Here is a 26,367-nt window from a genome sequence, read left to right on the forward strand (position 1 = left end):
TTAGAATCTTTAGCTTTTATTCTGTGAAAAAAAAAGTGCTGTTTATTTTTTAGGCTTTATACTATCCTGATATGTAAAAACTAGCTGCAGATACAAAACGAATAAGGTTACTTCGATATTTCTCACATTCCATTTCTAATATAGTCTTTCTTGACTCTTATTAATATTTGTAATACCAGTAGCGTACCTAGCATGGGTGACACTCGGAGCGGTAATTAGTGATGTGTCACCCCTCCCCCCCCTCTCCCTCTAAACGCAAAAAAAAAAGTTTTTAAATTCTATGTAAACATGAAAATATTACAATTTTCAGAAACAACTGTATTTGTGATTTGTGAAAAACGAAATTTTATGTGGGATAATATACATAAGGCAAATAAAAACTATGAATGATTTTTATGTAACTACCCAAGACGCATGTGTGCGTCGAGAGATCAAAAAAGTAAGGGTGTCTGTGAAATTGTTGGCCTCGTAATTACTTTGAACTTATTTTACACACATGGAAAGCTAATGGGTTTTCAGTTTTTTGTTATAAGAGGTCACTACTAGGTCTAAGTATTGACAATATGAACCTAATTCTGAGTATAGTAGTACGTATTGATTCCATGGTGTGGGGTGGGAAATATTGGGGTACGGGCGGACCTATCCCCTGTAAAATTTTCAAATTAGAAGTCTTAAAAATGCATTTCAGCTTCATTTTTATCAAAAACTTGTAATTCCACTTTGGGTATCACCCCCCCCCCCCCAGACAGTCAAACCCGAGGCGGACCCCCCCCCCCCCTCTTCGCGACGTCACAAGTAATAGCTTTGCGTTTTACTTATTAACAACATCGTTATACATTCCTTCTTCAAACTCAAACTTCGTTCCGCTCATAATGAATTGCGTTGTTTCATTGATGCAAAGTTTATCAATAATAACCTTCACGAGTCAACAGGATAGCGAGAGGTGGGGGGCGCGGTATCGAGCTTCATCTGAGGGAAACACAGATGAAAAAACTTCCCAAAATGATATAAAGGCAGCATAAAATGTAATAATATTATGATTTTATGCAGGAATTCAAATATTAATATTTTTAAGGGAGTATTGTAGCTTTTTTTTTACATGAGGGCGACAACCCCCCACCGCCAGGGCAATGACGAACCTCCTTCAAATGCTACGCAGCGCTCCCCCTCCCGAGAACTTGACCCCCCAAAATGAGATTTAAAAAATCTCTTAAGTTAACTCCTAACAATTTCAATGCCGAAGGTTATGCCATGACCCCCTTCCTTTGTACACACATCTGGCTAAAAAGACAGTGAAAGAATTAAATCCAAATAAAAAAACTGGAATATGTTTTGAACACAAAGATCTTGAACTTGTAATGATTTTAATTGACAAAACTTAGTTTAAAATCGAAAAATGCTTTATCTCTAAAATTTTTCGGCATCTTTATTGTGTTTAGTCCAGTAATTCCTCAAATGTGCCCAGGGGAGCCCTGAAATCCTCCTAGGACCACATCGAAAATTAACTATTTTTCTCAATTAATTTAGACTTATTATTTGTGAAACTTTTTTTTTACAGGATAAATAAGGGCTATTCAATGCAGATACATGACTCGTATTTATTTTTGACTGCCAGTTACAAGTCATACTTTTATTTTGGGAAGGGCGCTACGCGAATATCTTAGTTCCAAAAAGGGCGCTATGACTCCAAAATCTAGGAATCACCGTGCAGTCTTGTCCTAAAAGTTATTTTGTGAAGTGACAAAAAATACGACATCTGACTTCTGTCATCGTGTTCATCCATCCACTAAATTATTGCTTTTATGCGGCTTATTTCGACATTACACTATTTTTAATGCGCAGATTTCAAAAATTAACATTATTTGTCTTCTTGCTTCTATGGACAGTATTCACCTGACGTCACTGCGGGTAAAAACCCCTCACTGCAGTGCATTGTGGGAACTGTAGCAGACGAAAATCCGGCACTACAGCGTATAGTAACACTCGCTTTTGTGTGGCTTATAAACTCTTCTTTCTATTTAAAAATGGGAGGTTTTTTACGTTTTTAACTAAGAAACGTTGTAAAAGAATGATGAACGATTCATTTGATACGAAATACTCTCTTTATTATCGTATTTTCACGGGTTTAAGCCTCTTTGGTTTCTTATCAGAAACATGGTGAAAACTCGAATTATCTTTTTATTTTCCCCGTTTCTCGCCATTTTTCATGCATTCGTAAGTCTTTTTAAGCCCTAAACATGTTCATTATGCGCATGAAGTCCAGTAATCCTTAAATAAAACGAGTTTTTTTAGCACTACTGACACTACGTAACTGGTCGAAATACCCGCAGACGGACAGCTGATGGGACCGTTGCCAAACCGTGAATAAGGTCCATTGCACTCATGGTCGTTACCAGAACAGGGAGTCATGCTATTCGCTCTTTTACAGCAACTTAAGTACAGTCAATAAATCAAACCATTCTCGTATTCTTGACTATAGATATGTGCTGTCACTTTCACCCTCACATCCCTTTTTTATTGGGGAAACACCATGGGTCCGCTTTTGTCCTCAGAATAGGGAAGTATTCGATTTTCTAATTTTATTTTTATATGATAGAGTAACATACATGAACATCATCTGCGAAAAAATTTTTACGATACGACTAATACTTTTTTTTTAAATAATGTTTTAAAGTTCACGCGCGAGTGACGTCATTTGCTTGTTAACGAAATCAGTCCTTTGACTGACGTCACTGCCGCTCTGCGAGGCGGCGGGGTTGGCTAGGACAAAGAAGTGCTTGGCGATCTTTGGGGGAAGGCGCGGGAAAACAAGAGCCTTCTAACAGCAGCGCGCATAAAAGGCTAGTGAAAATCCTTTGCTGTCTGTAGGGTTTAATGCATTCTGCGATTGTTTTTAATTTGATTTTCTTTGTCATGGCTAGTAGAATCAATTACAAGTATTGCTTCGTTCCTGGATGCGTATCTACATCTAAAAAAACTCCTCACAAGCGATTTGTTATTGTTCCGTCCCAGCAGGATCTTCGAAAGAAGTGTTTTTAAGTGTGTTTATTAATTAAAATTTGAAAATGAAAATTTGCACTGCATTTTAACTAAAAACTATGTCAAGTGAGAAATACAGTTTGAAATATATGTTCACAACTGTTCATAAATAAATGTTTAATAATATATGAGATATTTTTAAAAAAATGCAAGTAAACAAAGGAATTTAAACCCTGCACAATAAACTTAAATAGAAAGTAATAGATGCATTACTATTACCATTTTAATAACAATGCAAAAACTATTAATACTTTCTTTTTAACATTCAAACTATCTTCAAATTTTAACTATTACAAATTGATAATTTAAAAATACATTTTCAGTTTATCACCAGAAGCGTTTCTATATATACAAGACCTTTCTCACATGCAAAAAGGTACTTATTTTATGAAATGAACACCATTTTCAAATTTATTATTTTTATCAAAAGAGCAAAAAAATGTATTTTTCCTTTTTTTGCTAAGTTGCACAAAAACTCAAGGATAATTAACATGTATTAATGGATTTAAAACAATTTTCCACAAAAAAAAAGCAGATCAACTTTTATCGCCAACAAAGCGAAAAATTTTCATGCAAAAACTGCTCTAAAACTTAGTACTGGAATCACTTGCAGTAGGGTTGTTACAAAATGCGCGCCTCATTAAAAGCCGCCAAGTAAGAACTGGAATAGCACTCTTACATTGTAATTTATATATTCAGATAAAAAAACCATCGACACACAAATGGAAATGATCAATCTTGATAAGGGAAAACTAATGCGAATAATATGAACTGCAAACATAGAAGGATATGTACGTACAATTTTAAAGAATAACAATGGTGAAACTTTGTTGTTTCACTCCCCGTACTTCTAGGACATTATAAATCTCTCGTCCTTTCGAAAAAAGTCGAACACCATGAATGACTTTACTTGAGGAAGGTTATTGGATTGACCTTTCGTGAATCCTAGCTCCATGATGGAAAAAATGCTGGTTAAAGGCTTTAAAAAGGCTGAAAAAGACAGTGCTATTCACCTCCTGGTAGGCGCAACACGGCATGGAAATGGAGCTCTGATCGGAACAGGGAAATGACGTCAGCTGCTGACGTTTTAGGCCACACCTCTTTTTTGCGCATCGCTCTTTAAAAAATTCATAAAAAATCAATCGTTGGTTTTAAAAATCCTTGCCATGGTGAATTTTTGTGTTTTGTAAGCCTGTCAACAATGTGCAATAGTTAAAATTGGATTATTTGATAGGTTGATACTTCCCTATTGAAACTTGGAGCAAAAGAAGGGCTGGGTCTTAGTGCCGCGAAAGAAGGAACGAGGGGGAAAGTGCCAGTGACGTCACTGGGTAGACTCGATCTGGGACATTTGTATTTTGTATAGTGCGTGCGTGCGTAATTCTTCACTCTCTTTTCCCGTTTTTATGTTCAAAAGTTTTTTGAGGTTAAGCTTCAAAAGAAATGAAATACAAGGGTAAATGTTTTGAGTCCCATCAACAAGTTAATAAGCGATACTAAAAACTATAAACATAATTAAAATCTACAATACAAATTTTTAGTTTCTTTTGCTTAGTTATGGATATTCTTTATCCAATATGCGTGTTTTAATGGGGTAGAAAGCGGAAATTTTGCACAATAAAATTGAGCTTATAAAGAAATGAAAATAATTTACTATGCTTGTCAAGTTTCCTCTTGTGTGTACATAATTTTGTCAGTTTAGACTTTAAAAAAAATAATAATATTTTTATTTCAAACTTGTCTCAAAGAAAATGAAAGAGATAAGATAGATATAAGGAATAACTAAACATATTTGAATTTCGTGATACCTCCTTTGAATATAAATACTGCCGATAATTTTTAGAGGAAGTTTTTTTTTTTTTTTTTTACGAAGTAACTATAACTCTGACCAAGAATCTTAACAAACGTTGTTTTTGAAAACTGAAGTAGAACCTCATTAACCTAGACTAATAGAGGATCCAGGTCTTCTAGATTGTTTAAAACGAATTAAGCAAAATAACCTATAAAATGAACCAATGTACATAAGTAAAATACTTGAACACAGTAAAAATTGTATTTTGAATTCAAGAGAATGAAATATAAAGCTGCATTAGAAAAAGTTAAAAAAATAAAAATACAGCCTTACAAAAATACATTATTGCGCTAACGCGTTCTTTATTTACACCGTATGTACATTCAAATGGTTGTCTAGATAAAGTGAAGTCCAGATTAATAGGTGTTTACTGAAATTGTTAATCAGCATTTTAATCACTTCAATTTAAAAATAACGTATTGAAATTTAGCAACGTAAATAAAATTTCAAGTTTCAATGATTATCATCAAATTTATAAAGCTAACTTATTTGTAGACTGAAAAATTTCTTCATGTCTGAATTCTACTAAACATTACGTTACAGTAATAAATGAAATCTTTCCGAATATTCTACAAAGTTTTCTTCTGTGATCCATTTTTTTAAAAAAAATATTTTTGCCGGCTTACATTTTGTCCTCAGAAAGTTTTTCATTCAAATATCGGATTCTTCCAAATGTTCTTACTCGAGAAAAAAGTTCAATACAGAAGAACAATTAAATGGCGTAGCTTTTGTACAATCATAAAAACATTAATGTATCTGATTTGAAAGCTTTAAATGATCACAAAAAAAAGCTCCTATACAAAAATAAAACACACGATTGAGATAATCACGACATAGTGCTCATTTTCCATCTCCCCTCTCCCATCTTTAAGTCATTGTCGCATCGCTGCGAATTATTATACAGGGTGTCCCAAAAGGTCGTTTACAAACTTAACATGCTGGTCTGTCATATCATGATTAACAAGATTTACATAGTAACATACGTTCGCAAACACAATGCTGGTCACTACATACACACAAAGTCAGACACTAACGGATGCACACATGTCGCATATTTATTACACAAAAATGATTTTACGCAACATTTTAGTTGTCAAGGAAGGCTAATAGCTGTTGTTGAAATTTGTTGCCTTTAACTGCCATACACGCGTCGCAACGACAAAGTACCGACCGTCGTAATAACGATCTATTCCGACAAGATTTCACCGATAGTTGCGTTGTCGTTGCAACGTGATTATGAGAGCTGGCTGGTCGCAAATTTTAGCAATTGCTTCAAGCTTTCCATAAAAACTAAAATTTTGTGTAAAATCGTCTTTGTGTAAGAGATATGCGACATGTCGTGTATCCGTTAGTGTCTGACTTTAGTGCATGTAGTGCGCCAACATTGCGTTTGCAAGCACATGTTCCTATGTAAATCTTGTTCATCATGATATGACAGACTTGCATGTTAAGTTTGTAAACGACCTTTTGGGACACCCTGTATACTAGCTACTTTATGCAGGTACTAGTGGTACCCGCACGGCTTTACCCGTAACAGAAAAATTAGAAGGTCTTCTGGTTCGCCTGTATATTTACAAATAATCTATGGTGAATTTTCTCGTCAGTTGGCTTGTACTCATGTTACGGTTCCACGTTATGATAATTTCGTATCTCGACAATTGGCTTGTACCCATGTTACGGTTCCACGTTATGATAATTTCGTAATTTACTCGTCCATCTTATGATAGTTTTGTTCTTAAAATTGGAATAGAAAAAGAACCACATCGAATTTTCGAAAAATCGCTTCGAGGTGCACACCCCCATGCTACAAACTAACTTTGTGCCAAATTTCATGAAAATCGGCAGAACGGGCTAGGCGCGTCACAGAGATCTAGACATCCAGACATCCTGATAGAGAGACTTTCAGCTTTATTATTAGTAAAGAATTTAAGTATGGGGATACAATGTTAAAGAAATTGTTAAATAAAATCTATTGAATAATGTTTACAAAGAAATTTCATGCATTACATCGAAATGCATTGTAATTTTACGGTTGAAGGAAATTTATTACGGTCTCACAGTGCCGTTACTAAACTAATTAAATATCATATAGTTGCATTGTGACAGGGTTGAACCAAATCCTGCAAAAGAAAAAAAATAATAATAATAACTTCGTACACCACATTTTATAAAATTTGTCTTGCTCTTTATCTTAACTTTTTGAAATTCTTCCCCCAATTATTTATTGAAGCAGCTTTAATGTTAGTATTGAATAAAAAAAAAGGCATTTCAAAACAGAAAAGAAGGTTGTATTCCTATTTTTTGGGTGTGTTTTGAGCTCTTTGAAAATCTTGAAGGAAAGCTTAAGTTTCCAGAACTTTTTCAGTAACTTGGCCATCATCACGTAAAGGCATTTTCAATACTTTCAAATATAATTACCCACAAATGTGTCCTTTATGTAGTAACGTAACGTGAAGGAAAAATAACCTGCCAACAGATTTAGTGCAGGAGCAGGAGCTTATTTCTGAAGAAACCCTAGTCAAATGTTATGAGACATTTCCAAATTAAAATCAAACCTTGAAAACAATATTTATATCCTTATTCATAAGGAGTGATTTTTAGCCTTGTCTGGGAGCGGGCTCGGCCCCTTCAACTGCCTCTTCAACAATCCTTGTACAGAGTAAAAATGCTTGAATTGTATTTTAGCTAAGGCAGGCATATCACAGTTCTTTGGGCATACGCTGTGGATGTTGTCCCGCGGAGTGTACCCTATGACGTCAAAAACGAGTTTTCTACTCTCGCTGTCCACTCGGCGGCGGACGAAAAGATCAAAGGAACGAGCCAGCCCTTGAGCAAAAGATAAGCCACAAACGATGCCCTGGGAGCAGACCGTTTACGAAACGAGAGGGGACTAATTGCCTTTATTGGGGGCAATAAAAGGGAACGTTTATATAAATAAGAAGACCATTGCTTTTGCATGTGAAAATATTCACATGCAAAATCACTTCTTTGTTCCACATAATTTATTTCCATTTTTCTAAAACATTGTTTCGAAAAACAAGAAAAGAACAGAAGGGCGCCTTTCGAGAGGGCGCACCGGGAAAAGTCCCGGTCAAGTCTATGGCCAGTCCGGGCCTGGTTATAATGTAACACGTCACGTCATCACCGCCAGTGTCCCGCCAGGCGACGCAGTGAGTGGATGTGTGCGAGTCCTCCGTTATTGGCAGGTAAAGTATTTTTTGACCTTCGTACATTTTTGGTTAGCTTTATTATTTTTGACTAAATAGAGCTTTCAATATTTTATTTCGTATTAACATTTATCTATGTATGATGTATTATCATAGTTTTCAAGGTTACCAAGTTGTTTGAATAGTTAACACGCTAAATGTGAAAAACTATGGTTTGGGGTTAATTGTAACAAAATCTCGGGGTATGTTGTAACATGTTACAACTTGCCCCATATTGCTGTATGTTATTTGTAATGTAATAAGGGATTTAAAGCTTCCGGTGTTTGGCCTTTAAATGTAGATATTTTCCAAGACAGTGACTTTTGCGCCCTCTTTTGTCACTGATCGTCCAGATCCCACTGAACAATCAGAATATTCTATAAATGTGATTGAAAATTTACCGTTGAATCTCGAAACTGCAAACGAACCAACTCCGAGTTGCTCTGGTCTAAACAAATTTTCCCCATCGAAAATTAGACCATTACCGAAGGCACCATCATGGAAAACAAATATAAATAACAGGCGTAAAAGGAAGTCCACTGTTTTGACAGACAAATCTGAAAAAGAAGCTTGAGAATGGAATATGAAGGAAAGATGAAAAGAAAGCAGAAAAAATATGATAAAGATAAAGTAAAGGGAAAAAGCAAAGGTAAAAAATCTGCAAACAATAAAGATGGAATAGAAAAAGTAAAGAAAAGAGTTTTAAATTCGGTATCTGAATCTGAAGAGTGATATTGTCTAGTTTGCAGCGAAGGGTACCGTGAATCAAAAGGTGATTGGGTTGAATGTATTGTATGTAAGATGTGGACACATGTAGAATGTGTCGGAGGAGATACTATTTCTTTTGTTTGTATTAACTGTAACTCAGATGAAGATTAAATTCATTGATAAAGAGACTTATGAACAGACTGATTATTATAAGATGCAAGAACTAAGATATAATTAAAATACTTAATTTGGAGGTTTATAATTTAACTTACTGTGATTTCGAAGTGCCTAGTTTGTATATAAATACCTATGGTAGAATTTTAATGCAAAAAAGGATTAATAGTTTAAAACTAAAATATTTAAGTTGTTGATTACCTAAAGAAATGTGTATTTCAGTTAATTATTTAATTGTAGATGCATTTAATAGAAGTATCTTATTATTTTCGTTAAATACCTAATTATTTGTTGAAAATAAAGCAAAATGTGACGAGAATAAATGATTAATAGTGTAAAATTCATGTTTTTTATTGTTGTTACTATATGCCCCAATAGATGTTACAACAAACCCCAAGTACGTGGTAAGTTGTAACACTTCCCTTTTTTAAGAAATTTTTTTTCCTGAAAGAGATACCTATAGATGTGATGTTTTTCCAATTAGACTTCATAGAAGAATAGTCAGAGGGCCAATCAAAATTTAGTTAGTGATAATTTAACCAATACATCTCAAGATATGACACCATTTGTAAAAAATTTCACAACAAGCCCCTCGCTCCCCTACTGAAATTATTATGATTCTCCCAAGTGGCGTTCTTCTGTAGTTACACTTCTGTTTTATATGCATCTTAAAAGTTACTTGAATTTCTGATTAAAAAACAACCACAGTAATGAAATGATACTAAAAATGGAAAAATCTGGTCATTCTTGCAACTTTTTTTATAGGTAAAACATGAAAAAAACATTTGATTCAACTTGAAATTTGAATAACCAATCAAGAATAAAACCAACTTCGCTCACATTGTTACCTGTGTAATTAACAGTTATGCAGTGTAGCTTTCCCTTCGGTAAAAAGCGGAACTGTCCCTTTTTTGCACCGAGGTCTTCAATTCAGGTTCACACTATTTGTTATACATTACTCGATTAAAGATAAAATATGTAACTGTTTAACTAATAACCAAAGAACCTATCTTACCAGGTAGGGCTAGCAGAACGTTTCTCAGTTCTTGAAGTAAACTCCTCCAACCTCCTTCATTATATGCTTTTACTAAAGTCCTACAATCTATGTTATTTTCACATCTGCTATGTATGGTTTGCCTAACTTGATCGATAAAATTCAAGACAGTACGGAAATAATTTTCATAATAAGCGTAAATGTAAGTCCAAAGTTCATAAGAAATATGCTTCAGAGTAGGTATCATGGATTCAAAATACTGCTTCACTTCAGTAACAGGTCTGGAAGAAAAAAGAAAGGAGGAAATTCGTAATAAAACTAGTTTCATCAAATAACAGGTTAAAATTTCAACTCTTGATTCGAGATGGAAAATTTGTAAGTGCGCATTTTCAAGTTTTGAGTAAAAAGCGTTTAAAATTCCGCTCCAAGGTACGCTTTCATTGATTTTTTTTCTAAATCTTGCTGTATTTCAGCACCTAACAAGGCTACAAGTACCAGTTTCTTGCCCAAAGACGGAGAAGAGGTTCACCTACCATTTGTACTGCTTATTTCCAAATTTTTAATTTTGGCACTCGCATCCCTTTGCTTCTCACTGCCGCATATCATCGCTTCAGAGCAACAGTAGGATATCTTAGTATTATTCCTGGGATTGGATATCTTAGTGTTGCTCTGAGGTGACGATATGTCAACTCGTGTACTCACATTAACTTCTACATAAAAGTGAATCCCCTTTTCAAGCAGTGAGTTTAATATCTTTAATGTGGTAGAAACTGGGACTTTTCTTTTGCAACATTTTGCCCTAAAAGACCAATTAGTTTCATTTGAAAGTTTTCAAAACAAATTTTGTACGTACAGTTCAAAAGTAATCGATGATAGTTTGCATGGGGCAAACAGGAGAGTGCTTTTAAGGGAAAAGCTTCGTGGGAGATCAACAAGAAGATTTCTCAATTTTGCTAGCTTGCCTCAACCACGACACTAATATTTCATGAATAATCACTTGAAAGCGATTATTACAAAGTGAAAATTGGAATAAATACAGACTTTTTCGTTAATATCTACTTAGTTTCGTACACGGTGTTTCTCGTAGCCATGGCCTGATAATTGAACATGGGGCACATTTCTATTTCTGGGCCACCCTAGGGCCTAAGATGTTTGAAGAAACTGGGCACGATATTCATTTTGTGCCCCCCTCCCCCTTTGTACCCGTTTATTCTATATAATGAAGCAATAAAGTATTTCGATACTTCGGTATCAAAACAGCCATGCTAAATTTTGTGGTACCTCATATCACAATATAGTACATGTAAATTTAAAAAGTAGAAGAGATATAGTATATAAGATGTGGTTAAACTTTTCCCATTGCAGTAAACCGTAAATATGAAAATTATCAATGATATAACACAGACTAAGCTTGGAGTGGTTTCGGGTTTTGCAACAGAGATCAAATTTTTAAAGGGAATTTTCATCAACAAATAAGAGGTTTTTTTCCTTGTCTTGGCATTAGCAAAAATATCCCTGAGATGGAGTGAAATCATTATTCATTTTTAACTAGCATGATAAATTAAGGGGATTTTGGGCCCCCCTGAAATCTAAGAGGAGAGGCCTGTACCCCGCGTGCTCCTGCGGTAATCAGGCTCTGCTCGTAGCTAAGCTATATTTATGATTTATACATTCCTCAATGCCATAATTCGGCACGAAGTATCGTGAAAAAACTGCAAGGATAGAAATATTCAAATCTTTAAGAGCTGATGGTTTTAAAACCCACCAGTGAAAAAATCCCTTCTGTTTTACTTATCTGAACTATGTCACTCTCTGGTATTATTAATTAACATACTTTGTGTGATCTAAAAATAACTGAAATTTTCAGTGAATAAAATAAGCGTGGTAAAATGTTTTGAAGCTAATATTTATTCCAAACAAGATTCCTGTAATAATACAACGTTTGGAACGGTCAACCAAATTATCCACAGCCTTTGTATATTCAGTTTTAGGAATGTTCTTTACACCTGTGTCACGCTGAACAACATCGTAAAAAGCTCCTTTCATTGCAGTTTTCAGTTTCTAGAACAGAAAATAAATTTGTTTTCTTGATCACTCTCCGCACTCACCTAATCTATCACCGTGTGTTTATTTTCTGTTCCTGAACCTGAAAGCTGTAATGGAAGGAGCTTTGTCCGATCATGTTCCAGCCATTCAAGCAGCCGTGACACAAGTGCTGAAGAACATTCCCAAAACCGAAATTGAAAAATCTGTGGATGAATTGGGTGACCGTTTAAAACGTTGTTCTGAGTTAAATGGATCCAACTTTAAATAAATATTAGCTTTAAAGCACATTACCAGGCTTATTTTATTCTATCCCTAAAGTGATCGGTTATTTTTAAATCACACTGTGTATGTGCGTTCTGAGTGCATACTGTATCTGAGCGTTTTCATGTCGTTTGCTCGAACCATCTAACAGCACGAGAAGCTTCCACCACTCCTGATCTCACCAAAATAGCAACGTAATTGATTTAAACGGAGACTTGATAAAAATTTTATAATTAGTAAACCTGTAAGCTATGAATAAAAAATAACTTCCTTTAGAAATTCATAATGTTTCGCCATGAAAAATTAAAGTAAAATTAAAGTAAATGTACTTGAAACACATTACTAAATTTTGTATTCGTACTAATATTTGAGTAAAACCATGAAAGCAAATTTCAACCCCATATCGTATCACGAAATTTTAAGGAGTTATTGCGTCAACTTTAAATTGTTAGTATTTAAAAATTATCATTTAATATGAACTGTAATCATCCAGTAAAATCACTTACGGTAGGCTGTTGTAGTAGTCTCTGAGCGTTGCTCCAAGAAAGGTAAAATCCTCTTTCAAATCTTTTGCAAATTTCGGAGCTCCTTGTACGAAAAATGCTTTAGATGGTTCCCAAACTTTAGCGTCAAAAGAGGCTTTTATTTTTTTATACTGAGGCGAGTCAGAAATCGGTAATGTTCCAAGACCTCCATCTAAAAGCTCATCGGCTAATGACGTGAGATGAAACTATTCATGGAAGAAAAAAAAAGATTTTTGTATATGTTGGTCAAATAAAATCTACTAATTTCATAACATTTCTTGGTTTTTTATTTATCTACTAGCTTACTACCCGGCGTTGCCCGGGTGCTTTTCAATGCAACATATCTTTTGGATTATCAAATGAATGAATTCTATCTAAATGAGCGTAAAAAAATACATTCACACCACTTTCTAGGCTCAAATCTTCAAAATACTTTAAATAACATAGAAAATCAATCATTTGCCGAAAAAATCAACTTAAAGCGAAAAAGTATGAGAAATATTGTTTGGGCTCTGTAGTGTCCACTGTTACATTGTCTGAGGTTGAATCAGACGGGCGGTACATAAATTGTCTTGATACAAAGACAAATGATTGTCTTTTGCACGTCTTGTGGGACAACCTTTTACGTGATGCTTCAAGACAAAAGCGTTGTAGGTTTTGCTTTCCCCAAGACTAAAAAAAAAAAAAAAAAAAATGCAATAGTACTTTTCACGTACATTTTATTCGGAAATAAATCATTAAATGTTTCCTTAGAAAGTGTCGTGAGTTTACCAAAAAAAAGTCAATCCCTATTGTCAGGCACAAATATATACAAAATAGTCTTCTTGGACACAGTCATAATATTTTCAGATTAATTTAAAACCATCCTCAATGTTCAAAAGCTAAGCAGATAGTCCACCGTACAGAAAATAAAGAATTCAGTCAGTGTTGTTAATAGACGATAACACTCCGTTTTACGGATTTTTTGGCGGTGTTTTTCGAATGAAGGTATCAAGTGATAGGTTATTTTGTACGTTTTCAGGAAAGCACATTTCGCAGAAAAAGTTTGCTTAGTATAAAAAAACTTTACAAAATGTGTCTGCTTGCTCTTTCCAAGGTTATTTAGTACCATGCCATAGACTAAAATTGGATAAGTGTAACTTGCCTGAAAAGGCGCACGTTAGCTACATTTTATTTTCTTACATTGACGTCAAATTTCTATTTTTGTAGGTAAAAATGACAGTTAGACAGTAATATTAATGTCTTGTAACGATTTGAAATTTGTCGAGATTTAAGTTCTAGTTCAAATTTTTAAACCGTAATACTTGCCGCAAATGTTATACATGATATCGCACACTGGTGCAGGTAGAGAGAGCACGTATTTAAATTTCTTGCTTTAGACAGAGTATTCTTTTGAGAACATCAAAATTTTAATTTATAGAGACACAGTCGTTGTGAGAGGTGGGAGTGGGTCCACTGACTACATTACAGTCATTATTTTAAGTTATGTAAAACATTAAAAATGGGAATGGGTGCACGTGAACTTATTGAACACACTATTTAAAAACCTTCAATTAAACTGCGTTATAGAGAAAGAAGTAAGCGTGCGCATTTTGGTCACTATCCGTGTTAGATTTTGTTTTTTAATTATTTGCAGCCCGTGAATTTTTTTGAAAAATAAATGTCTTGTTTGTACTTAACTCTGGATAAAACACAAATCTTTTGTTTGCATTTTACAGAATTTTGTTGCATATTTTGTTCTCCTTATCCACAGCTTAAAAGCAAACGAAATATATTTCACGTTTCAAAACGTAGTTTAAAAATTTAAAACTTAAATGATTCAAATTTTTCTAATCCATAAATTTAATTCAAAATTTTCTCCTAAATATTGTTCTTAGTCCTCCTCCCAGCAGCAAGAAGAATTTCATTTGTGAGTGAAACCAACCTTAAGCAAGTAACATAAAGCTATCTATATCGAAAATAGTTACATCTCAAATACATTTACAGCACTTAATCGTCCATTATGGTTACACATGAGATACAAAGTATTTCACCTTATCCCTATACTGTTAAAGAGAGTTTAAGCTATTACAGTGATAATTTTCCATTCATATTACCAATTTTTTGCAATTTAAAACAGTTTAAATTTAAATTAATATTTATTTGCATTTTTTCCAAACTTAAAACTCCAACCTTCCCAAACTGTATGAATTCCGCCGAATTATATTTCCGTGTGGTTTTGCGGGTAAAAAAGGTGCGCAACCTTTAATTTTAGCACGCATTGGTAATCTTAGTAGGGTAGTTTATGTGCATGTAATAAACGTTATAACCATCCCCTCCCTCCCTATTGGAAAACAAATTCCAGATACGCTACAAATTCCTACGCACAAATATAATTATTTTGCAATTTATTTGCGAAATTTGTATTTTTTACTCTTTTTCTTTGTTAGCATTCAGCGATTAAACTTAGTTGAACCGAATTAGGTAAAGATCCGACGTAAATCAGAATAGTATAAAGAACATATGCATATTGGTTTTGAGGACCATCCAACGTTAAATTGCTGAAGAGTTGAAGCTTGTATATGAATAATGAATGTATTATCGATACCGAGCTGATTTTGGTATTTTCTGGGCTGGTCATGTGGGAAATACTAATCTATAACTTTGTTCTACCATTACTGCAACGAAAATACCAAAAGCAAGGCCGTATCCAGAAATTTTTTTCGGGAGGGGCCCGGATTATCACATTGCCCTAACACACACACACATATAGTCTATATAGACACACCAAACGCATAAAAATGTTAACATAGAAGACTTTTTGTCTCTATTTTTAATGATTCCACTGTTTGGACTGTTGTTATTTTAATTTCTTATTATTTTTCTTATTCACCTTGTAGTGGTAAGGATAACAGGAGAGTGTCCCTTTAAGTCGGATGTAGAACATCCATAATTTCAGGGGGTCCGGAGGTTTTCCCCCCGCGAAATTTTTGAAAAAAAAAATCTGTATTTTGAGGCCTTATATTAGGTAATTGAGACTACAAAAATATGAAAAAAAAAAGGCAAACAAAGTCTTTTAAAAATTATACATTCTTTTGCAAATCAAGATCAAACAAAATAAAAATTGCTTGCTCGACAAATCATGGAACTTAATGGACAGAGAGGAGAAAAGAGAAGCACCCCGCCATCTGCTCATATCGGCTTTTAGTGAAGTTTGTTTTTGATCACTCCCCCAACACCCAATTCTTTCCCATTAAATGCCCTACAGTATGAAAATTGTACAAAACAGTTTAAAAGAAATGGTGTAGACATTCAGAAAATAAGAACGGAAGAGTAATATTCTGGCCATTTGGACAATTCATACTTTATTTTCTTGATAAGATACAAAATTGAAGAACTTTTCAATGAATTTCAAAAACTTAAATAATTTTCAAAGACTCTCGAACAGTAGAAATTATTTGAAGCTTTTTATTTACACTTTTCAGAAGTTGATTGCACAGTCTTACAAAACGATTATAACTTTGTAAAACACACCCATTTTAAGTTAAAAATAAATGCAACGAAATATTTCTCGAAACAAACTTTTTTTTTTTCAAACACAAGTCGTGCAAAAAATGAAAGAGAGTAGAGTAAGTGTTATTTTTTTCTCATACTTTAAGGTATTAACAGTATGCAGTAGAAGTAAGAAAAAAAAAACAAGCAATAACAAAAGAACTTCCATGAGACTGAATTCGGCATTAAATAAATGCAAGACAAGAAACATATCAGTCACAAAAATGATCTTGAAAATTATGCTACAAAAACGCAAGAATCGTGATTTTTGCATTTTTTACTCAGGATGTATCAAGGAGCTGAATTTGGCACATCTTGGTAACAAGATACTCGCCTAATCGGAAACTAGGGGCCCAGCCTTTGGGGAGTCCGGCTCGAAATCAGTACAGTGTAAGTTTTATAAGAGTTTTAGGGGGAGAAGGGCAGGGTCGTGAACAGAGGGGAGAAGGGACACCTGTTGGCCCGGGCCCGAGCTTAAATGATGCCCAATATTTTTAAACCTAGGGTTGAAAATATGGGTAAACAATATGGAGGGGGCCCAAAAAAAGCATTTGTGACAGCCCCAAAATTTCTGTGCACGCCTCTGGAGGAGGAAGTGCACAGAAGTCAGTTTGGTAGAGTTGAAAAGTCTACCGAACTGACAAAGGGCCTGCCTTGACCCTGGACTGCACTGAATTCAATTGGGAAAGAGAGCAGGAAGTCCTAAATAAAGGTCTAAATTTCAAGTGTGCCTTGCAGCTAATAAGAACTAGAACAGCTTTTTCTGTATTTCTTCAAAATATTATAAATTTTGAATAGTAGCAAAATTAAAAATATTTTTTTTTTGTAATTTTCCTTTTCTGACAATAGAAATTTAAAAAAAAGAAAGAAAGAAACCTTCTTCTGTTTTACGGTACAAAACTTTTCGGGTTTCGGGGGGGGGGGCACAGGCCCGTCAGGCCCCCCCCCCCTCTGGATACGGCCTTGACCAAAAGAAAGCATGCAAAGTAGAACTGTCGGAGATCGCAATGCAATTCCTGCTCTGCCGGAAAAAAACGCTTAACAGCAACACTTCGATTTCGTTCGGTTTTCTTGCTAAACATGCTTTACGCTTATCGCGAATCGACATTAACGGCCATCTTGGAGAATACCTTTAGTTTTGATTTCATTTAAAATATTTCCTGGTGGTTATAAGTTGCAAACCATTGAATCAAAGTTTCTAAATTTAACGATAGTAGTTAATCTTTGAAGAAACTTCATCTAGGGCAGTTTTTTACGGGCTTTTCATTTAGACTAAATTCATAACTATGCACAAATTCGTTCGTGTAGAAAAGAGCAATTTTATGACTCAAAATATGAATTTAGACCAACTTGGGTCTTTTTAAAATTCCCAAAACCCGCCTATATAAATTCCTAATTAACAATTTACCTTTGTGGCAGCCTGGAGCGACTTCTATTAAACCGAATTAGGTTATCTCTTATAGTTGAACCGAATTACTTAAAGATTCGACGCAAATCAAGGAATAGTATAAAGAAAATTTGTACATTGCAAATTGGTTTCATAAGGATCAGACCATTAAATTAAATTTCTGTTGCAAGAATGAAATAGATGAGGTTTTAATAAAAGTATTCTAATGCTGAAACAGTCGAAGATTGTACGTCAATATTGAATGCAATATTATTACCTTATTCATGTTTGTACTTTCTCTGCTATTAATGGGAAAAACCCTGATCAAAAATTACACGCAACCCTTACTGTTGGGGATTTTATAAGTAAACAATATTAAGAAATTATAATTTAACGGTAGCTTAAGTAGAACCATGAGTAGCATCAATGTATCTCTGGGGCTTCATAGGTCGCAGTTTAAGAAATGATGTAAACAGCATCATTTCTTACATCTACGGCGTTCTCGCCAAACATGCTTTAACGCTCATCGCTAAGCGGCATTAACGGGCATCGTTCAGGATACGTTTTGTGTTGATTGCATTTGAAATATCTCCTGGTGGTTACATGCTTATAACCGTTTTCATTTGGTTTGAACCAAGGTTCACAAACTTAACGATTAAAGTTAATCTTTGAAGAAACTTCATCTAGGGCAGTTTTTTACGGGCTTTTCATTTAGACTAAATTCATAACTATACAAAAATTCGTTCGTGCAGAAAAGAACAATTTTATGACTCAAAATATGAAATTAGACCTCTGGGTCTTTTTAAAATTCCAAAAACCCGCCTATATGAATTCCTGAGCAATAATTTACCTTTGTGCCAAATTTGGAAGAAATCCGACGAAAACTGGATTTGTATGAGGAACATACACACATACCCACACACCCACAAACATACATCCATTTTTATATATATAGAAGTTGAACTCACTCAAAAATAATGAAAAACGGTCATTTTAATTGAAAACAAAATTACAAAACCTTTCAAATTTGACGTACTTAGCGTTTGTAAATTGACATTCAAATATTTAGCCCCAACTTGTCGTTTAATATGATAGCGTCATCTGAAGCTAAAATATGATTAATTAGCTTGAATAGTAAAACTTAATATCATAGTAGGTTTTTTAGAGACAAAGGATCAAAAAAGTACTCTTGACTACACGACGTTATATTTAATTATATCCAATCTTAAATCAAAAACAGTAAAAATCTGTATTGGGTGTTGGGAATAACACATTTATTATGCATGTTTTATTACTAACCATTGCAATGATGCAATAAATTTAACTAAGTTCTGTAATAGAATTCGCGAAAGTTTGGTTTGCTGCAAAAACTAGAAACTTATGACATGGGAGGGAAGCTAGTTTAGAAATAGTGAACAAAGTACCGAGTTTTGATGAACTCGAAAGCTTTTGAAGAATTTTCGATGCATTTAGGCATTTCCATATTTTTTCGGGAGCGTGGGTGTGAAGGATATATATACTCAATATATGACGTTATATGGAGAAAAAGCAATAAAAATCAACCATGTGTATAAACTCAATATGTTTAACAGAAGATAACGGGTTGCATAGCATACACATTCAAACGTCAAACAATTTATTGTCACTTGGTGTTGCAAGAAAGTGAGTGGTTAAGCAATTTGAAAAGCAGTTAATATATTTCTTAATATTTAAAAATTGTTAGTATTAAATTATACGTTTGCATTCTTCTAAACTACAATAACTCGCATTATTGATAAAAATTTCACATAAATGTGACAAAATAAAAGTAAGTTACATTTATTAAGATATCAATGATACCTTTAATACTTATTCGATTTGAAAATGTTCTGTTTTTTGGTTGAGCATGTAACAATTGTTGTTTAATCCATATTTAGTCCAGCAAAATAGATTTCATTTGCATGAGACACATCACAATCACACATTTGCTACCGCTAATTGCCGAACTGTGGGATTGATGTTATACCTGCACTTGCACAAACACTTAAGACACGTTTACTAGTATTTTGAAAAATAAATTTTCATGTTGAACATGAATGAAATTAGGAAATTATAAGCCATATGAACTATATTTACGTTATGACGTTTAAATCTATAATGAGCGTTAAATGACTATTTTTCATTATTTTTATAGAATTATTTGCTTTGAAATCAATTTTAAAATGTTGAAAATTCCTTAATGTACAGAGTAAGGGCAGTTTTTCAGAGCTTTTAAAGAATAACTAACTAAGTGCTTTTTCGGAAGCTTGTAACAGAAAAGTTAAAACGAGTGAGAGTTTAATGTTATTTTCTTCTTAGACATTTTTTCAAATAAAACTTAATCAAAATGATGTAGAAAATTCTCTTTGTAAATGTTTGGAAGGTTTGTACATTTTATATTGATGTCACGAAGAAAATTAATGTAGTTTTCCAACTTTTTTTTTTTTTTTTTTGATAAACATTCATAATTAATTATTAAGAAATAGTAATATAAAAATAACATAAAACATTTATTTTTTTTTATATTTGAGGACAGCGTTTAAATAACCTGTGAGGGAATAACGTTCTTGAGTTCAAACCGACCGATAAATTCATATTTCTTATAATTAATGATTTGCCCATTTTGGATTTTTTATTATTTTTTCAACGAATTTTTTACTTCAACATACTTTTTTCCCCTGAATTACACTCAATTATGTCAGCATATTGTCATAAGTGAGTGTAAATCAATCTAAATCAGTTTTGGATTACATATGTTAGCTAATTGATTGCGTGTTTTGTGGGGGGTATAGTAAAAAATACTTCAAATAATCTGGCTCTGATAAGTTTCCTTTAATTCCGCTGAGGCTTAAACGATTGCATTTTTTAAGTAGGGTTAAGCAAAGCATATAACTATTTTTTTTGTTGTGATAATCAAAAGATTTCTCTTCTTTTAACCTAAACCTAAACGAGCTCGTCCAAGGTCAAGCATCAAGTTACCAGAGTCACACTAAAGGTAAGAATGACTCAGTTTTTGCTTCTTCGGAAATATTTCTGCTTTTTCTTTTTTCTGCGAGTTTTCGGTTATTTCACTGTTAGTTCAGACGAGTGAAAGATTTTGAGCTTTGAAAGAAAAAAAGATCATTGTTTTTCTTATTCTATATACAGATGAGTAGTATAGAAGCGTTGCAAACTTTAAATACTTTTTATTCCTGATTTAATTGTTAGTGCGATTTTATTGTTCGGCATTTCCTTTCAGGAAATATTTTTAATATTATACAGAACTAGTTGATACCTTTGCTATTGATATGATATCATTATTTATTTATTTAATAGCTGCGTTGCCCGGCTTTGCCCGGTCTACCTTGAAAAAAACCATTGCGTCAAGTGAAGTATCTTCAATAACCAGGATTAAATGAAAGAAAAAAAAAAACCATCATTCAAAATTTCCTCCCCAAACAATGACGACAGATACTAATATACTTTTAAAACATTAAAATAAAATGAGAAAGATGGATTTAAAAGGCGTAACCATGGAAACCCAAAATAAAATACGTTTAAGAATTGAAAGTGAGAAAGATGGAAATAAACAATGGATTCAAAAAGCGTTACCGTGGAAACACAAAATAAAATGGTTCACAACTTGAATAGAGAACAGATTTTTGAACTTCATTTAATTCGCTTGTAACTTTTTTTCTAATGGAGATAGAGGGTTAAACTTTTAGATCTGGAGTAAAAAAAAGTAGCTCTTTCCAATGCTGTCAAAAAGAAAACTGTGGGACAATTCCTTCACTTTTTATTGATGGATTTAATGAAGAAAGTAGTGCCTAAATTTCAGCGGAATTTACGTGAAAATCGGGCCTAAATTGGAATAAAAAAAGAACTATTCATCGAATTGTTTTCGAACTGGTCTGCAAACTTTCTCAGGACTCAAAGGAACAAACTGTGAAAATTTCAGCAAAATCAGCCGGGTAGTTCTCGAGTTTTGCGAGTTCAAACACACAGACGCTTTTTGGAGACTGCATTTTTTACTATGTAGAGATTTATTTATTTATTTTGCAACAAAACACTAATAAATGAGTTTTTTGTGAAATTAAAATTGCTAAAGAAGCAAAGAAATATTCATACCAAAGTAGATCCGAGGAAATCAGGTGTCATATGTTGTTTCAATCCAATAGTGTACAGGCCTTTTTGAACAACTTCTTGCTCAAGGTCAATATTCCATATTCCATCTTCGTCCTTACTTTGCATTACGACTGAATATAGCTTTCTAGTTCCAACACCGTTGCAGAATTCAATAATGCGAGAAGCTTCTCCTGCGAAGTAATTAAAAGTAAGTAAATAGATAAATAAATGTAAAGTATCATATCAATTGATATTCTTGTTTCTTTTTCACCCTATAATTCATTTGGTTATTTTTTTTTTTTTTTGCATCGATAATGACTTTAAATTGTGCAATTTTGGTATATCAGAACTGCGCCAATCGCTCTTAATGACATTAGCATTTTTAACATCATTACGTCGGAGTTCAAAGGAGCTCAGCTCTTATTTTTTTTTTTGGGGGGGGGGGTCTTCAAATTTTACATAATAGACGGGATTTGGACCCGTTCTATATGCAAATAAGTTTTGAAGACTATACGGTTCCCGTAGTTTTTTTGTTAGAAATTAAGCCCTGATGGATTGCTGTTCGTATGGATCCATAGGAATCTATAGAACTCAAGAAAGATGTTTATTTGAACTTATGATGCACAATTTCAAATCTTTTTAACGGTAGATAAAACGTTACTAAAATTGTACACAACACAAATGTTTCAAATCTTTTCAAGGTATGACAGTCAAAAATACGCTAAATTTCAAGTTGATTCTGGCATTGCTAAAGGTAATTACCAGGTGCATAAGTATGAAATGCGGATATTTTTTTTCTAAAAAGGGATGCTAAATTCAGAAGAATAATAAAAAATGCTTTACACTAGTAAATATCTTCATCTTTTCTGTGAACCGTTCTGCGAGCTAATTTTTTCACATCTTCGTACGAACTGAAGCCCAGTACAGCAAGTGCGGGACCCGTCGATGCAAATAAGCTGTAAGCAGAAAGAGCCAAACCAGGTGAGTAAGCCTCATAGGGTAAAATTTTTCAGCTGAGAACTTCCAGCGCGTTGGCGAACTCGTTTTCATAATGATGGGGGCAATGAGCATGACACAAAATGACTTTATCTGGCCTCTTTAGGCATTCTGGTCTTTTTTCAAAGCATTGAACGGTTCAAACCGATTTATTACTGTTGGTAACGCTTAGTATTAATCGTTTTCCCAGGTTTTAACAGCTCATAACAGACATCGACTCTCTGATCCCACAAAACACAGAGCATCTACCAAATCTTGGTAACAAATTTACCACATTTGAGACGCTGAAGCCATCTTTCACACGTATCTTGCGACGGAGCAAGTCCATCATAAACTTCTAAAAATAATCGGTATGATTCAGAATTAATTTTCTTCAAATGAATGCAAAGAAATTAAAGCCGTCAACGAATGCTCTTTGTTCAGTGTAACTTCGTCATACTAAACGTAACACTATACCCATACTACTACCATTTATCACTCGCGCGCGTTTAACCCCTCACTCGTGCGCGTGACGCTACAAAATGGCACAGTGTCGAATCTTTTCAGAATAAATTGCATTGGTGCAGCATCTATTATCTGAAATCCGTATTTCATACTTGTACATCTGATATAGTGAAGCTTAAGATCGTTGGCGCTCGACCTTGGACGAGTCCACCTCAAAATCGGTCAAAAACAAAATAAGCATAGGTTGCTTTAATCAAACGCTGGAGAAGCAAATTTGTTTCGTGAAGCGTCATTGTCTGTTTGCAGTAAAAATTAACTTCAGTTGAAAACTGCCGCTTTATTCCTCAATAAAGAGCACATTGTGAAACTCTTTGATTTTCTTTTTGCACTACTGCCCTCCCCATTTCCTACGAATTCGGTGTTTTTGACGCTTCCACCGAGCACCATTAATACTGAGCCAAACTTCACCACGTTTTTTTTTTTTCAAAAATATTTACTTATTTCTTGATTAATTCCAAATTATTCACAATTGAGAAACTGTAAAGGAATGAAAAAAAAAAAAAACAAATAAGTAAGAAAGGGAAAAAAGGATATGTGGGTACAAAAATTACGAACTACCTTCACTGTCAAACACTGTTAAGTTGACACAGCCTGTCTCGTAGTCAGCTATATACTTTGCTTTAGTTATAGCACCGTTGTACTCAGAAGTCAGATCCACTTCACAAGTATCTTCCAAAAGACGCTCAGGAGTCTTAATTTTGCCCTCAAGCTTGTATTGAATTTTCGGCCTCCAGTACTAAAAATATTACATATTTTAGTGAAATAATTTTCATACGAATGCGTACATTTCCATTTTATGAATTTTCATGAAATAATTGTAAATTATTACCACAGTATGTTTACATGGTTATATTCGAGTGAAAGTTTTACGTACATTTTCGTGGGTATTAGCGGGAAATTTCATAAAGCTCAACCTCTATGAAAAGAAACTGTTAAAAGAAACCATGCGCAAGATATCTAATATATATTATTTTCATAGGTTTTTTTTGTCGGTACGCCATAGCTTCATTAATTCTTAATCAAACTTCATTAGCAGGGTATAGTTCAAGAGTTTTTCTTACCGCTATTGGCTAAAAGCAAACTTGGCTGTCTTTCGGAAAATTGCTCTTAAAAACCGGATTTTTGAATTATCGCTGTCTAGAATCTATGAACAACGTGCACTATCTATTAAGAAGAAAGTAAAATGTTTTGGTTCTTTATTGAAAAAGCATCAAAAAAAATTTTTTTTTCTTCTTGAGTTTTGAAAAAAAATGCAAAAAACAGGAAGCCGGGAGATGGACCTTAACTACCTTTTTTTCCCATCTGCGACCGCACTTGTAGCTAGAAGATACTATCGGGTGCTATGTTGTATGATAAATAGTCACCCCAAATATTAATCCACAACACTATGACAGTCTAAACGTTCGTTTGTACCATGCTTTACTTACATGTGTTGGCACTCCTGGCTGGGATCCCAGGAGCCATTTTTTAACAGGACACTGCTCGGTCATACACAAAAAGGGTCTTAGAGAACGTTTATAATAACTCTAGTACAAGGTGACGTAGAACATCGCGATAGACTGTTATGCCTCAATGCTCGTCCATACCACTTTGCACGTTCACGCAAGAAGTGGCTCAACATTGTACTAAAGCCTCCATTCTTTTAAGATTTTTGCACTAATAAATGATCATTTTTCTTTCAATTTGTAATCATTCTTATATCAATATTGTCCATGGTATGTGAAATTTCTTTCACGCCGACAACTCTTTCTAGATGCGTAGACTTTTTTTATTTTATTTTATTTTATTTTTTATTTATTTATTTTATTTATTTATTTTTGTTGTTGTTGTAGAGCGTTTATTATAATTTCTGGAATAGTTTTCGTTTAAGTGGTAAGGGACAAAAAGTTCACAAGGGAATAGTTTTATTAATACAATTTAAATGCGTGAAACTCTTATAAAAATTGCAGCTGTTAAACTTAAATACGGGCATTTTAAGTACACTGATGGTGGACAATTGCTTAAGACGCATCGCAATACCAGCGTTAACAACCACAAAATGGAAACAAAGAAAATATGGAAATTAGCGTAAGTTCAGGACACAGTAAGACGTGTTGTGTATATGCAAATTTTAGATTCACGACATTGCTGGTCACGTGATAGCGCTGACAAGCGGTATAATGGATTGGGCGCGTGATGAGCATTGTTGTTCAAAAGCAAAGTTTAACGGGAAAAAATCAATTGACGAACAATCATTTTTCGGTATGTCTTCCCAACATCCCTTAGATGATCTTATGGGTGGTTGGCAACATCGAAGAAAGGCAGAAAAAATTAGATGTTGCCAGGGAGTTCGACGTCAGCCACAGGGTTGTTTCTAGAGTTTGGAAATAATTTCAAATAAATGGAATGTGTAGCAAATGTCACGAGGGAGGTCGTGTACGCAATACGACGTCAGCAGATGATTGATACTTAATGCTAGCAACGAAAAGGAACCAGCGCAACATGGCTACTGAGGTAGCAAAGGAGCTTCCTGCTGCTACTAGCAAGCAAATTTCCCGAAAAACTGTAGCCAGACGTTTGAATGCAATAAGGCTATACGCCTGTCAGCTTGTTTTTTAAATCTCATTGTCTATAAGTCAGTGTTTTGCGCTCGGTTGTAATGATGTCTTCAGCATCGCATTTGGAGAGAAGCAGACTGAGCTTGTGTACTATTCTCAGATGAAAGCAGGTTCAGTTTGTCGCCTAATTGTGGACGACAACTAACCTGGCATGAGAGTGGAAAGCATACAAGCCGGAAAACATAAAAGAAAAGGACCAGTATCCTATACAAATTGTGCCATGGTATGGGTAGGATTATGATCAATGGCCGTACGTCGCTCGTGTACTTCCAAACAAGACTATGTCGGCTAGTGATACATTAATGTTGTTCTATTGCCTCATGTTCACGTATTCTGTGGTGCTGTGGGCGATAAATTTGTTTTCATGGATGGCAACGTAACATGTCATTAACAATCGCCGTCCAGGAGTGTGTAGTTCACTCAAAA

General features: G+C 34.2%; 1 protein-coding gene across 1 annotated transcript in view; it reads right to left on the minus strand.

Moving 5' to 3' along the window:
* LOC129218900 (apolipophorins-like) overlaps positions 1–26,367 on the minus strand; it is a 165,393-nt gene that overhangs the window by 57,730 nt on the left and 81,296 nt on the right. The window contains exons 23-26 of the mRNA XM_054853221.1: positions 23,903–24,080; positions 21,848–22,035; positions 12,787–13,010; positions 9,995–10,254 (exon numbers count right to left, since the gene is read on the minus strand). Of these exons, the coding sequence (XP_054709196.1) occupies positions 9,995–10,254; positions 12,787–13,010; positions 21,848–22,035; positions 23,903–24,080 (850 nt within the window). The remainder of the gene's footprint in view (positions 1–9,994; positions 10,255–12,786; positions 13,011–21,847; positions 22,036–23,902; positions 24,081–26,367) is intronic.

Source organism: Uloborus diversus, chromosome 3 (assembly GCF_026930045.1).
Source record: "Uloborus diversus isolate 005 chromosome 3, Udiv.v.3.1, whole genome shotgun sequence".
Lineage (NCBI taxonomy): Eukaryota > Metazoa > Arthropoda > Arachnida > Araneae > Uloboridae > Uloborus > Uloborus diversus.